This window comes from Amphiura filiformis, chromosome 3 (genome assembly GCF_039555335.1).
Source record: "Amphiura filiformis chromosome 3, Afil_fr2py, whole genome shotgun sequence".
Taxonomy (NCBI): domain Eukaryota; kingdom Metazoa; phylum Echinodermata; class Ophiuroidea; order Amphilepidida; family Amphiuridae; genus Amphiura; species Amphiura filiformis.
Window position 1 is genome coordinate 21653608 of NC_092630.1, and position 15326 is coordinate 21668933.

Genomic DNA, 15326 nt, shown 5'->3' on the forward strand with positions numbered 1-15326 from the left:
CAATGGAACATGTACATGTTTTGATTATCATTTGATGTATGAAAGGATTCTGGGAAGGTTCAGATATCTTCTCTTGTGCCAATTATAGGAATGGTATACATATCTAAAGAATTGGTGATCAACAGCGTTGGCCGTTATTAAACTGTTATTCAACAACTCTTCCTATACCTTTGTACAGGAGCCAACCGTTGTTAATCCGTGATGAGTCCACAGTCCAGTAGCATACACGAACGCAAGGTTACGCGTACGCGTTATGCATAAGCGCGTAAAATTCGTCATGTCTTGAACGCATGCGTAAACATGAACTCTATTATGTTGGCGGTAGCAGCTAAATATTACTGCTTTATTCTTTAGTTTTATTGCCGATATCAACAGAGAAATACTGCAATCTTCTTGTGAGGTTGAGTGGCAATGACAAATGGACATTCTGAATGAAAGAATCATGTGTTGAAGGATTCAATCATGTTTCATCGTTGTTCATCATCGACATTAACAACTTCGCGTTCGGTGCGTCTGCGTGGTTTAGTAAACCACTCAGACGATGCGGACGCGAGTTGTTAATCGGTGATGAACAACGGTGAAACATGATTGAATCCCTAATTGCTACACAATTTGCTAGTCTAGCATATAAAAATGTGATGCAAAAAAGACTTGCCAATTTTCTCATCCTGCCCATCTGACATAGTCATCAAACTGAAAACAGTATCCTCCATTACATGCAAATTATATTTACATGTGTTGACGTGTTACGTGTGATTTTAACCATGGATCTCATACTTCCATGTATTAAAATAACAAGATAACAAAAATTATGCATATTAATTTTATGATGTCATAGAAATTGAGTATGAGTAATATGGTTTATATGGGTATTTAGTTCAGTAGTGAGATGGTAATGTGTGTCCTGGCTGACAATCTTACAAAATTTCACAAGATTTTCAGGATTTCATAGATTCCTCACATTATTTAAATGCATCCGCTACTTCAGCTAGTAAATTTGTGAGTTTCCTCTACTGAAAAATGTAGAAAATCTTTTGTTTACTGAAGGAGAATTTGCAATCGAAAGGGAACACAATATTCAACTTATTATTTAGGAAGTTATGGTGCTGAAATTTTGAACCAAATACGGCCTGCAACACTGCATTGTCTCTTTCTATGTTTTCCGACACGGAGGGCAAAGTTTCATGGGTAAATTTCCTTCCAAATGACAAAATTACCCAGTTATTAGCTATACAAATTTACAGTTTTCCATGCATGGGTGGCCTGGGGTATTGGTAGTAATTCTTTTGCAATTTCAAAACATGATCAGTCACAAAATCTCTCTTTGTTTCTTTAATTCTTTATTGTTTATCTTCAGTACTCTTAATGTGTACATACATTACTTGAATTACATTACCCCAAAAAATGCTACCCAAAATTTGGGAATTGCTACACAAACAAAATGTCTTATGTCCAACACTGGTGATCAAAGTGAGATCCTTTCAAGCAATTATAGGTGTATTTGTAATCCCTATGCAGTGATGTTATCTGCCTCCTTAAAGAATATCTACAGCATTTGCTTCATCTGGAATGCCTGTGCAAAAGAGAAAAAAATAAATCACTTAACTTTGGCAAATATTTGGGTTACTATTTGACAAAATTAGTCAAAAATGAATCGCGTAATTCTAGTTATTGCAGAAAGTTCTAAAAGTTTCTGAAATCAGGAGTAATCTGCTGCTGGACTACCGTACTTTTTTTTCATGCAGCAGTGTCCATGCTTTGGTTATATTGTTTCAAGTATAATTTGAATAGGTTTATTATAGGAGTTACATTAATAGGTTTTTAGGTGTTGCATGGGCTCTTTTACATGGTTTACAGTAGTGTCAAAAGTAGTGCATGATTCATGTTGTCGAGGCTCCTGAGAATGTCAAATACTGCTTTCAACTCAACAGGTATTGTGGTTCTTGAGATAGGTCAAAATATTGGAATTATTCTCTGGCATCTGGCATAAGAAGAACTGTGAAATATACAGAACTGCATAGAGTAAATAGTAAATGCATATACATAGGCCGAAACAAACTCCTTTATTTTCTCCAAGATCTTTTTAGAAAAAGCTTCTTAGGGTTGGCTACTTGTCTTAGAACATCTGAAACAGCTTCCAAAAAAGGGATGTTATGTTGTTTACGCGTTGTGAATGCTGTATGTACTTACATTCGTACCACACTTTCAAGTATTTGTAAACATTTCCACAAGAATTGTCATCGAAAAAGATGTTGCTGGCTACCACTTCACATGCCTGTTCATTCTTACACTGGCTATTCACTTTCAGCAATGTGTTCTCCATGTTTGTTTCACACAGTCGATCAGATGTTAAACCAGCTGGTACTGATGTGCATGTAACATGATCATCTCTTCCCCAAAAGGCCTTAATGATATTTATTATTTCATACTGCTTACACTGCACCCAGCCCTTTTCACCTTCACACGTTATGACATAGGCTGCAATGATAAGTGCAAGAGATAAATAAGAAAAAAAGAAGTGTTTTAAGGAATCAAATCCAGTACAGTGCTCAGTAGGTAAGTGCGAATTACATATTACTCATTTCGGCAACAAATGGTTAAATTCTGCCTTAATGTAAGTGACTTTGGGGTCAAAGCATGGTCACTTGCAGAAACTGTAAGTGACCATACATGTACCCCAAAGTCACTTGGTTGCCCTTCCAAGACAAAAATTTGGAGGGTCGTTAGGTCGATCCTTTAAAAATTGTCAATTGTCAATTTTGCTAGTATTGACAAATACTTTACATTTAAAAAAATTGTGTGTTTTTGGACAGAATTTAAGTGGAATTACTTCTTATTTTTAATCAAATATGCATTTAACAAATGAAATGAGTGAATAACATATAATAAAATGTCCATTATACTATCCAAATTTAAGGTTTCTTCTAAAAAAGTGATTAAAAAAAAAACGACCCAAGATTTCTGATTTTTTGGGTCGATCTCTGAGGGCAACCAAACATTTTTTTTTGCCTTATGGAAGGCAAAATTAACCGTCCATTTGTTGCTGAAATGAGTAACATATAATTGGCACTTGCCCACTTCTGGCACTGAGCAGTCGAAAATAGAATTTTTCAAAAATAGAAAAGAAGCGCAGATTCATACGTAGTGGTAATAATATCGGAATTATTTAAAATATACTTTAGCACTGCTTATTCATTTCGCTTACTGGGAGCGCTTTTGAGGGAGCACTTTTGAGGAATTTCCACGCTCTCAGCCGACTTTTTTAGCATGTTTTCTTGGAAACGGCTAGAGACCAACCTGATCAGATGACATCTCAGGTTGGTCTCTGGCTGTTTCCAAGAAAACATCAGAGCTAAAAACATTGGCTGACAACGAAGAAGTTCCTCAAAAGCACTCCTGGTACCGGTAAGTGAAATAAATGAGCAGTGTTGAAGTATAATTTTAAATTATTCTCAATAAAATATATTGCAGAGAGTAATAGACTACTCCCCATTCAAGAAAAATACAGCACTATTTTTTGGGGGATTAAAAGAATATTATCAAGTTCTGGCAAATGAAACATAGCTCAGTCCTAATCATTCATTTAGTCCTAACTGGAAATAAAAGAAAAATTCACTATTTTACTAATTTTTGGAAAAGGAGCCAAAAATATGCATTTATGGCATGTTTTCTGACAATTGAGTCACAAAAATCAGAGACTTGGATTCTTGGAATAAGTCTAAGCATTCAAAATCTTGAGTATATGCTGAAATTTTGCTCCAATTTTGTGTTACTTTAATTAAATGGTTGGTTTTAAGAATGAAACATGTCTTTTCCAAAAATATTAAGAATGCATGAACTGAAATTAGTCTTAGTTCAAGTCTTTGGGCTTGATTGTCACAGCATATGAAAAACACATGTTTTTGGCCCTTATTTCCAAAAAATTGGCCAAATATTAAAAGTTTGACTTTATTGCTAGTTAGGACTAATTAAAAGGACTGGGATTTAGCTATGTTTCATTTGGCAAAAACAATTAGTGCTGTATTTTTCTGGAATAAGGAGTAGTAATTGTGTAGACACCCAAAATGGGGTGGGTGAGGCAAAGGAACATTACTGCTAGAGGTACTTCACATAAAAAGGGTACGTCAAAGTGACAAACTTTTAAGGTTCCTGATCTGTTCTTGAATTATACAGGGGAAAGGGTCAGCGAGTTTGGGCTCCACAGGGGTTAAAACTTGAATAACTTTCAAACTTTAACAAAGTGATCTCAATTTGTTGGTTTTGTGACTAATAAAGAACATTGCCATCGGAATTATACAATGTACTAGGCCTATAATAATTGTTATTTTGGGAGCAAAATATATTTCAATTTTGGAATCTTTAAATAAAAACAAAACCTTTAAATCTCAATTTCAACATCAAAAGTTTCACAAGTTCAAGGAGAAAGGTATAAAAGTTAATGTATTTAAAAGATCATGCATTAGAAATGTTACATTTCCATTTTGATATGGAGCTTGACTTACGTGTTATATATTGTAACTCCTTCTGCACTTCCTCAACAGCTTGAATCTCTTCCCGTAGAGCAAGATATTTAAGTAAATGGGTCAGCTTCCTGGCAGTAATGTCTTGGGAATCTGAAAAATAAAAAATATGTTATTTGTGAAAATGTTAAAAGATAACCTACGGACATTATTAATGAAAAAATTATTATAATATATATGTTATTTTATTGTTCTACCATTTGACCCACATTTAAATGGCCGTGTGTCCTGAACTCGCCACCCTTAGTGTTACATGACAAATATTATGAATTTTTACACCAACCGGGTTTCTAATTAGATTATCTCGACAATCATCAACCCTAAACTAGCAAAAGTATACATTTTTGGAAAGCTGAAGGCATAAGCAATTCAAATATATACATTTCAACTCATTATACAGGGTGACCTGCAAGTTATACAGGGTGGAATAAAAAAGATTTTGATAAAAAATGGGTCACTCAATGCATTGCTTATTACCAACTTACAGTAATAAACTGGAAGTAAACAACATTCACTTGGTTAGAGGCCATGGAGAGCCAACTGACTTTGGAATAAACCAAAATCACAGCTGTTTGGTAATCTAGGAATATAGGGTGTCCCAAAGTATGTTAGATTTTTGCTGAACCATGAAATGGTATCAGCCTATAAGAGTGAATGTTACTAGCTTACTTACTAGCTTACTTACTAGCTTACTTACTAAGTTACTAGCTTACTAACTGACTAACCATTTGGTCTGAAATGGACATATCTCTAAATGCCACGAAGGTATGACCCCATGAGTGGTGTCATATGAAAGAGGAAAACATAAAGAATATAATAAAAATATTTCCAAATGTCAGAGGTCATCCAGAGGTCACAGGGGTCAAAAAAGGTCATTTTAACTGAAAATGCTCCGATTGAGCTTAAATTTAAATGCAATGATCCTTGTGACATTCTAAACATGTTTCAAACATTAACAAATTTATTTAAGGTCATTAAGGGGTCATAAAGGGGTCAAAGGTCAAGGTTCTCAAAATGCTCCAATTGAGCTGAAATTTAAATGCAATGATCCTTATGACATTTTAAACATTTAAAAAATATTTTAAGATTCATTTAAAGTCATTAAGGGGTCATAAAGGTCAAGTTTTCCAAAATGCTCGATTGAGCTGAAATTTAAACATAATGATCCTTATGACATTCTAAACATGTTGAAAATATTTTAAAATTCATTTAAGGTCATTAAGGGGCAATAAAGGGGTCAAAGGTCAAGTTTTCAAAATGCTTCAATTGACCTGAAATTTAAATGCAATGATCCTTATGACATTCTTAACATGTTTTAAATATTTTAAAATTCATTTAAGGGGGTCATACAGAGGTCAAAAGTCAAGTTTTCAAAATGCCAGCTTCTCACGATCAAGGTATATTAAAACGGCAATTAATGAAACAGTCTTATTAAAATTAATACTATCCTGCACAGTATTGCTGCTTGATCAGATCGTCACAGTCATCCGCTTAACTTACCTCGTTGCCCTTGCAAAGGGCACAGTTTGCTCTAGTTTATTTTATATTCTTTACTTTTCCTCTTTCATTAACACCACTTGGGTGGTCATACCTTCGTAGCATTTCGAGATTATGTCCATTACAGACCGGGTGACAGTGGTATAGGCCTACCAGCACCACAATATACTGCCAAAGCCACATGGTTCAGCTATGGTGCGGTTATCGCTCTAGTTTTACAATTCAACATATTTTGTACCTAAACATTTTCCCCCTAACCCATACAGAAAAAATATGTCCATATTTAGATTCCTCATCAAATTTCCCTTCAGAAAATCTATACTTTGACTATGATAGGATAAGTAATTAAAATTGTACAGTAACTTTTAGATTTTGAAGACATCTGCATTACTTTAACAGTGTTTAATATGACAACGGGTAGTTTTGTATGGAAAAGTTTGTATTTTCTAGACTAAACCAATCGTAAATTATTAAAAACAATTAGTAGAATTGTTTAGCTGTAAGGCCATGAGTGTTTTAGATGCTAAATAGAGTCCAAATCCAATTTACAGCCTTTACAGAAGCAGATTACGCACTAAAAATACCAATCCCATAGAGTTTGTGTGTACCATATGATTACACATGTTCAGAGGCTCAGCAAATTTAAAACCCTCTGGTCAGCATTTCCTATTTATTTTTAATTAAGGCAGCTGTGTACTCTAGACATTGTTTCTTTCGCAAAATTTAGTTTTTTTGATATGTTTGTACTTTGTTATGTTTTTTATAAATACAAGGAATAAAAATCCAGATTTGTAAACTCCAACTGCAATATTTTAAGGATTTTATTTCACTATTCCACTCGTGTTTGAAATTGAAAAGGAAAGAAAATCTTTGTTGTACCAGCAGGGTACACGCGCGCAACAACGCATCGCGCAATTTGTGAATGCACAAATACGCTACGCATACGCGACGCTTATCTGCATGCACGGCGCATCTTATGGAAAGACCACAGAAGCACAAAAACCTAGTGGTCAAATGGCTCCGTTTTAGCTGATAAAATGTGGGTTTTTCAAGTTCTTTCCCCGATTTAAATATCAAGTTATGAATGGATTTCGCTCAAACTTCTCAAGGGGCCGTGGATTTACCCGATGTTTATGTAATGTAAGGTAGAAAAATAAAAAACTGCCGCATTCTCCTGCGAGATTCGATGAAAGTGCAAAATGTGACCACTTAAAACTTCAACGGCCATTATTTCAATGTTCATTTTCTCGGTAAAGTGACGATTTAGGTACACGATAAATACAGCATCTATAGGTAAGCAAATATGATCATCGTAAAAAGCATGATCGATTCAAGAAACGGTTTTCTCATTTTTTTATATTTTGGTCTATTTCCGATTTTAGGCATCATTTTGTGCAAACAGGCGTTTGTGAATTTTAAAAGTTCAATTTGATGCCTTATATGGTCAATATCTCAAAAAATAAGGCCAATATCAAAAAAATTAAAAAAACGTTTTTGGAATGGAGCCTCAAGATTGAGCTAAAAACAAAATAAAATATTTTGGAAAGAGTGTTTTTTTGTTATGATGTACCTAACAAATATTAAAAAAAACTCACTTTTTTTTGATTTTATTCATAATTGTTGTTTTTACCCCATAATTGTTGTATTTATATTAAGATTTATTGATGTCTTGCCTTCATAAAAATATATACTTTTACATGTCTTGCGCGAATAATTACAAAGTTATTGCACTTTTACTACATGCATGTCTGAGAGTACACAGCCTCCTTAAGCGTGGGAAGTCCAGTCAACTACGTGATTTGACTTTCAAATGATTAAATTGACCCTAAATTAGGAAAGCAAAACAATAGGCTTTTCACAAGGATTTTACACATACATACCCTCAGTAAGGACTTGGTTTCAAATCCTTTTTTGATAGGCATTTTCTAATTTCCTAAAAAAAATAAAAGCAATATAGAAAATTTTCCGTTTGAATATCTCACCTGTTGTCCAGCAGACAGCACAGATCAACAAAAAAACAATGAAACCAACAAGCTGCATTTCTGCCATTGAAATATTGAGTTTTAAGTCACAACGTTGAAGAGCTATAGCCTATTAGTACTTTGATGCATCAGAACTCCAAAAACACACTCATGAGCTGGGAACAAAATGGCAGATAAATTTCAACCCAAGCAAATGTTTCCTTATGAGACCAGAGATCTTCTCTGATGAGACTCACGCACGTCGCACGATCACCCAAAGAATTTGGTAGGTGTATCACAATAAATATTTAATAATGTTACAGAGAGTAGACATCCTTCAGAGGTCACTCTATTCACGTGGTTTCATTTATTAAACATTTAAATACTTGGCACATCTAAATGATACATTTAGCCATTCATACTTAGGTGTGGAATTTACCAACAACCATATATTCAAACAACATTACAGCATCAGCACTGATACAGGTCACTTGGTTTCATAAAAAGGAACTAGAGCACCAAAGAGCTGGATGGAAACTGCACTCAGCATTGCACGTTTGATCAAACAAAACTATCAATATGACCAATTGGGTGTAAAACCCCAGGGTTAAAACCCAAGTAACCAATAACAGCCTTTTGTTCTTATTATCAATCACAGTCAATTATGCAGATACATAATTCTACCTGTATTAGAATTACTGAGTATTTTACAAACGTCACAAAGACCTAAATAATGTAATAGTGGGCCTATCTTAATCTGTAACCTTACTTCTTCTGAAACAATGTTTCAGTCCTACATTAAAATCGGTCAATGTATTTCAAATCTCTTTTAGGGAACAAAACTCTGGTCATTACTGATTCTGTTAACTACCTCTAATCAATTTCTGTTGAACTACCTCTGGTCAGTTTCTGTTGAACTACCTCTGACCAGTCTCTGTTGAACTATATACCTCTGATTAGTTTCTGTTGAACTATACCTCTGTTGAACTTGTAGTTGAACAAGTGGTACCTCTGATCACAATCTCTATTGAACTACCTCTGATCGGTCTTTGTTGAACTACCTCTGACCAGTCTCTGTTGAACTACCTCTGATCAGTTTCCATTGAACTACCTCTGATCAAACTCTGTTGAATTACCTCTGATCAGTTTCCGTTGAACTACCTCTGATCATTCTCTCTTGAACTACCTCTGATCAGTCTGTTAAACTACTTTCGATCAGTCTCTGTTGAACTATACCTCTGATCAGTCTCTGTTGAACTACCTCTGATCAGTCTCTGTTGAACTACCTCTAATCAGTCTCTATTGAACTACCTCTGATCAGTCTTTGCTAAACCATCTCTGATCAATCTCTGTTGAACTACTTCTGATCAGTTTTTGTTGAACTACCTCGGAACAGTCTCTGTTGAACTACCTCTGACCAGTCTCTAGCTCTGGTGTTACTACTGTGATCAATCTATGTTGAACTACCTCTGATCAGTCTCTGTTTAACTACCTCTGATCAGTCTCTGTTGAACTGTCTCTGATCAGTTTCTGTTGAACTACCTCTGCCCAGTCTCTGTTGAACTACCTCTGATCAGTCTCTGTTAAACAACCTCTGATCAGTTTCTGCTGAACTACCTCTGGTCAGTTTCTGTACCTCTGATCAAAATATGTTGAACTACCTCTGACCAGTCTCTGTTGAACTACTCTGATCAACCTCTGTTGAACTACCTCTGATCAGTTTCTGTTGAACTACCTCTGATCAGTTTCTGTTGAACTACCTCTGCCCAGTTTCTGTTGAACTACCTCTGATCAGTTTCTGTTGAACTACCTCTGATCACATTCTCTGTTGAACTGCATCTGATAACAGTCTCTGTTTAACAACCCCTTGTCACATTCTCTGCTGAACTACCTCTTATCAGTCTCTGTTGAACTTCTTTTGATCAGTTTCTGTTAAACGCTGATCATTACTGATTCCGTTGACTACCTCTGATCAATCTCTGTTGAACTACCTCTGGTCAGTTTCTGTTGAACTACCTGTGACCAGTCTCAGTTGAACTGCCTGTGACCAGTCTCTGTTGAACTACCTCTGATCAGTTTCTGTTGAACTATACCTCTGTTGAACTTGTAGTTGAACTAGTGGTACCTCTGATCACAATCTCTATTAAACTACCTCTGATCAGTTTTTGTTGAACTACTATACTTCTGATTAATATCTGTGTACCTCTGACCAGTCTCTGTTGAACTACCTCTGACCAGTTTCCATTGAACTGCCTCTGATCAGTCTCTGTTGAACTACCTCTGACCAGTCTCTGTTGAACTACCTCTTATCAGTTTCCATTGAACTACCTCTGATCAGTCTCTGTTGAACTTCCTCTGACCAGTCTGTTGAACTACCTCTGATCAGTTTACGGTGAACTACCTCTAATCAGTCTCTGTTGAACTACCTCTGACCAGTCTCTGTTGAACTACTCTGATCAATCTCTGTTGAACTACCTCTGATCAATTTCTGTTGATCTACCTCTGACCAGTCTTTGTTGAACTACCTATGATCAGTCTCTGTTGAACTATCTATGATCAGTCTCTGTTGAATTACCTAGTGGTCACAGTCTCCATTGAACTATCAGTCTCTAATGAACTACATCTAATCAATCTCTCATGAACTACCTCTGATCAGTTTCTGTTGAACTACCTCTGCCCAGTCTTTGTTGAACTACCTCTGATCAGTTTAGCCCTGTTGAACTACCTCTGATCACATTCTCTGCTGAACTGCCTCTGATTACAGTCTCTGTTTAACAACCTCTGATCAATCTCTAATGAACTACCTCTGATCAGTTTCTGTTGAACTACCTCTGATCAGTCTTTGTTGAACTACCTCCGACCAGTCTCTGTTGAACTACTTCTGATCAGTCTTTGTTGAACTACCTATGATCAGTCTCTGTTGAATTACCTGTGGTCAGTCTCCATTGAACTATCAGTCTCTATGAACTACCTCTTATCAGTCTTTGTTGAACTACCTCTGCCCAGTCTCTGTTGCACTACCTCTGATCAGTTTCTGTTGAACTACCTCTGATCAGTCTTTGTTGAACTACCTCTGCCCAGTCTCTGTTGAACTTACCTCTGATCAGTTTCTGTTGAACTACCTCTGATCAGTTTCTGTTGAACTACCCCTGATCAGTCTTTGTTGAACTACCTCTGCCCAGTCTCTGTTGAACTACCTCTGATCAGTTTCTGTTGAACTACCTCTGATCAGTCTTTGTTGAACTACCTCTGCCCAGTCTCTGTTGAACTATCTCTGATCAATCTCTGTTGAACTAGCTCTGATCAGTTTCCATTGAAGTACCTCTGATCAGTCTCTGTTGAACTACCTGTGATCGGCCTTTGTTAAACTCTGATCATTACTGATTCTGTTGACTACCTCTGATCAATGTCTGTTGAACTACCTCTGGTCAGTTTCTGTTGAACTACCTGTGACCAGTCTCTGTTGATCTACCTGTGACCAGTTTCTGTTGAACTACCTCTGACCAGTCTCTGTTGAACCATATACCTCAGATCAGTTTCTGTTGAACTATACCTCTGAACTATACCTCTGTTGAACTTGTAGTTGAACTAGTGGTACCTCTGATCACAATCTCTATTGAACTACCTCTGATCAGTTTCTGTTGAACTACCTCTGATTAATATCTGTTGAACTACCTCTGATCAGTTTCTGTTGAACTACCTCTAATCAGTCTCTGTTGAACTACCTCTGATCAGTTTCCATTGAACTACCTCTGATCAGTCTTTGATGAACTACCTCTGATGAGTTTCTGTTGAACTACCTCTGATCAGTCTTTGTTGAACTACCTCTGCCCAGTCTCTGTTGAACTACCTCTGATCAGGCTTTGTTGAACTACCTCTGATCAGTCTCTGTTGAACTACCTCTGATCAGTTTCTGTTGAACTACCTCTGATCAGTCTTTGTTGAACTACCTCTGCCCAGTCTCTGTTGAACTACCTCTGATGAGTTTCTGTTGAACTACCTCTGATCAGTCTTTGTTGAACTACCTCTGCCCAGTCTCTGTTGAACTACCTCTGATCAGTCTTTGTTGAACTACCTCTGATCAGTCTCTGTTGAACTACCTCTGATCAGTCTCTGTTGAACTACCTCTGATCAGTCTCTGTTGAATTACCTGTGGTCACAGTCTCCATTGAACTATCAGTCTCTAATGAACTACCTCTGATCAGTTTCTGTTGAACTACCTCTGATCAGTCTTTGTTGAACTACCTCCGACCAGTCTATGTTGAACTACCTCTGATCAGTCTTTGTTGAACTACCTATGATCAGTCTCTGTTGAATTACCCGTGGTCAGTCTCCATTGAACTATCAGTCTCTATGAACTACCTCTGATCAGTCTTTGTTGAACTACCTCTGCCCAGTCTCTGTTGAACTACCTCTGATCAGTTTCTGTTGAACTGCCTCTGATCAGTCTTTGATGAACTACCTCTGAGCAGTTTCTGTTGAACTACCTCTGATCAGTCTTTGTTGAACTACCTCTGCCCAGTCTCTGTTGAACTACCTCTGATCAGTTTCTGTTGAACTGCCTCTGATCAGTTTCTGTTGAACTACCTCTGATCAGTTTTTGTTGAACTTTGTTGAACTACCTCTGCCCAGTCTCTGTTGAACTACCTCTGATCAGTCTTTGTTGAACTACCTCTGATCAGTCTCTGTTGAATTACCTGTGGTCAGTCTCCATTGAACTATCAGTCTCTATTGAACTACCTCTGATCAATCTCTAATGAACTACCTCTGATCAGTTTCTGTTGAACTACCTCTGATCAGTTTCTGTTGAACTACCTCTGCCCAGTCTGTTGAACTACCTTTGATCAGTTTCTGTTGAACTACCTCTGATCAATCTCTAATGAACTACCTCTGATCAGTTTCTGTTGAACTACCTCTGATCAGTTTCTGTTGAACTACCTCTGCCCAGTCTGTTGAACTACCTTTGATCAGTTTCTGTTGAACTACCTCTGCTCACATTCTGTTGAACTGCATCTGATAACAGTGTCTGTTTAACCTCAGATCACATTCTCTGCTGAACTGCCTCTGATTAGAGTCTCTGTTTAACAACCTATGATCACATTCTCTGTTGAACTACCGCTGATCAGTCTCTGTTGAATTACCTCTGATCGGCCTCTGTTAAACTCTGATCATTAATGATTCTGTTAACTACCTCTGATCAGTTTCTGTAGAACTACCTCTGATCAGTCTTTGTTGAACTACCTCTGCCCAGTCTCTGTTGAACTACCTCTGATGAGTTTCTGTTGAACTACCTCTGATCAGTCTTTGTTGAACTACCTCTGCCCAGTCTCTGTTGAACTACCTCTGTCTCTGTTGAACTACCTCTGATCAGTCTCTGTTGAACTACCTCTGATCAGTTTCTGTTGAACTACCTCTGATCAGTCTTTGTTGAACTACCTCTGCCCAGTCTCTGTTGAACTACCTCTGATGAGTTTCTGTTGATCTACCTATGATCAGTCTTTGTTGAACTACCTCTGCCCAGTCTCTGTTGAACTACCTCTGATCAGTCTTTGTTGAACTACCTCTGCCCAGTCTCTGTTGAACTACTCTGATGAGTTTCTGTTGAACTACCTCTGATGAGTTTCTGTTGAACTACCTCTGATCAGTCTTTGTTGAACTACCTCTGCCCAGTCTCTGTTGAACTACCTCTGATCAGTCTTTGTTGAACTACCTCTGATCAGTCTGCTGAACTACCTCTGATCAGTTTCTGTTGAACTACCTCTGATCAGTCTTTGTTGAACTACCTCTGCCCAGTCTCTGTTGAACTATCTCTGATGAGTTTCTGTTGAACTACCTCTGATCAGTCTTTGTTGAACTACCTCTGCCCAGTCTCTGTTGAACTACCTCTTATCAGTCTTTGTTGAATTACCTGTGGTCACAGTCTCCATTGAACTATCAGTCTCTAATGAACTACCTCTGATCAGTTTCTGTTGAACTACCTCTGATCAGTCTTTGTTGAACTACCTCCGACCAGTCTATGTTGAACTACCTCTGATCAGTCTTTGTTGAACTACCTGTGGTCAGTCTCCATTGAACTATCAGTCTCTATGAACTACCTCTGATCAGTCTTTGTTGAACTACCTCTGCCCAGTCTGTTGAACTACCTCTGATCAGTTTCTGTTGAACTGCCTCTGATCAGTCTTTGATGAACTACCTCTGATCAGTTTCTGTTGAACTACCTCTGACCAGTCTTTGTTGAACTACCTCTGCCCAGTCTCTGTTGAACTACCTCTGATCAGTTTCTGTTGAACTACCTCTGATCAGTTTCTGTTGAACTACCTCTGATCAGTTTCTGTTGAACTACCTCTGCCCAGTCTGTTGAACTACCTTTGATCAGTTTCTGTTGAACTACCTCTGCTCACATTCTGTTGAACTGCATCTGATAACTGTCTGTTTAACCTCAGATCACATCAGTCTTTGTTGAACTACCTGTGGTCAGTCTCCATTGAACTATCAGTCTCTATGAACTACCTCTGATCAGTCTTTGTTGAACTACCTCTGCCCAGTCTGTTGAACTACCTCTGATCAGTTTCTGTTGAACTGCCTCTGATCAGTCTTTGATGAACTACCTCTGATCAGTTTCTGTTGAACTACCTCTGACCAGTCTTTGTTGAATTACCTCTGCCCAGTCTCTGTTGAACTACCTCTGATCAGTTTCTGTTGAACTGCCTCTGATCAGTTTCTGTTGAACTACCTCTGATCAGTCTTTGTTGAACTACCTCTGCCCAGTCTATGTTGAACTACCTCTGATCAGTCTTTGTTGAACTACCTCTGATCGGTCTCTGTTGAATTACCTGTGGTCAGTCTCCATTGAACTATCAGTCTCTATTGAACTACCTCTGATCAATCTCTAATGAACTACCTCTGATCAGTTTCTGTTGAACTACCTCTGATCAGTTTCTGTTGAACTACCTCTGCCCAGTCTGTTGAACTATCTTTGATCAGTTTCTGTTGAACTACCTCTGCTCACATTCTGTTGAACTGCATCTGATAACTGTCTGTTTAACCTCAGATCACATTCTCTGCTGAACTGCCTCTGATTAGAGTCTCTGTTTAACAACCTATGATCACATTCTCTGTTGAACTACCGCTGATCAGTCTCTGTTGAACTAGCTCTGATCGGCCTCTGTTAAACTCTGATCATTAATGATTCTGTTGACTACCTCTGATCAATTTCTGTTGAACTACCTCTGACCAGTCTCTGTTGAACTTCCTACAATCTTTGTTAAACTACCTCTGATCAAAATCTACCTCTGACCAGTCTCTGTTGAACTACTCTGATCAACCTCTGTTGAACTACCTCTGATCA

General features: G+C 37.5%; 1 protein-coding gene across 1 annotated transcript; it reads right to left on the reverse strand.

The window, feature by feature from the left end:
• Positions 1-1402: 1402 nt before the first annotated feature.
• On the reverse strand, positions 1403-8061 carry LOC140148204 (L-rhamnose-binding lectin SML-like). The gene is made up of 4 exons (XM_072170064.1): positions 8000-8061; positions 4503-4613; positions 2191-2478; positions 1403-1573 (listed from the first exon to the last, which is right to left on the reverse strand). The coding sequence occupies exons 1-4, from the start codon at positions 8055-8057 to the stop codon at positions 1536-1538; spliced, it is 495 nt and encodes a 164-aa protein (XP_072026165.1). The 5' UTR covers positions 8058-8061; the 3' UTR covers positions 1403-1535.
• Between the last annotated feature and the right edge of the window lie 7265 nt (positions 8062-15326).

Excerpts from the sequence above, each read along its gene's own strand:
- LOC140148204 (XM_072170064.1), bottom strand. The coding sequence starts at position 8,057 with ATGCAGCTTGTTGGTTTCATTGTTTTTTTGTTGATCTGTGCTGTCTGC. Across the intron at positions 4,614-7,999 it reads TGCTGTCTGCTGGACAACAG|ATTCCCAAGACATTACTGCC; the intron begins GTGAGATATTCA and ends TTTATTTTTCAG. Across the intron at positions 2,479-4,502 it reads GGAGTTACAATATATAACAC|CCTATGTCATAACGTGTGAA; the intron begins GTAAGTCAAGCT and ends TTATCATTGCAG.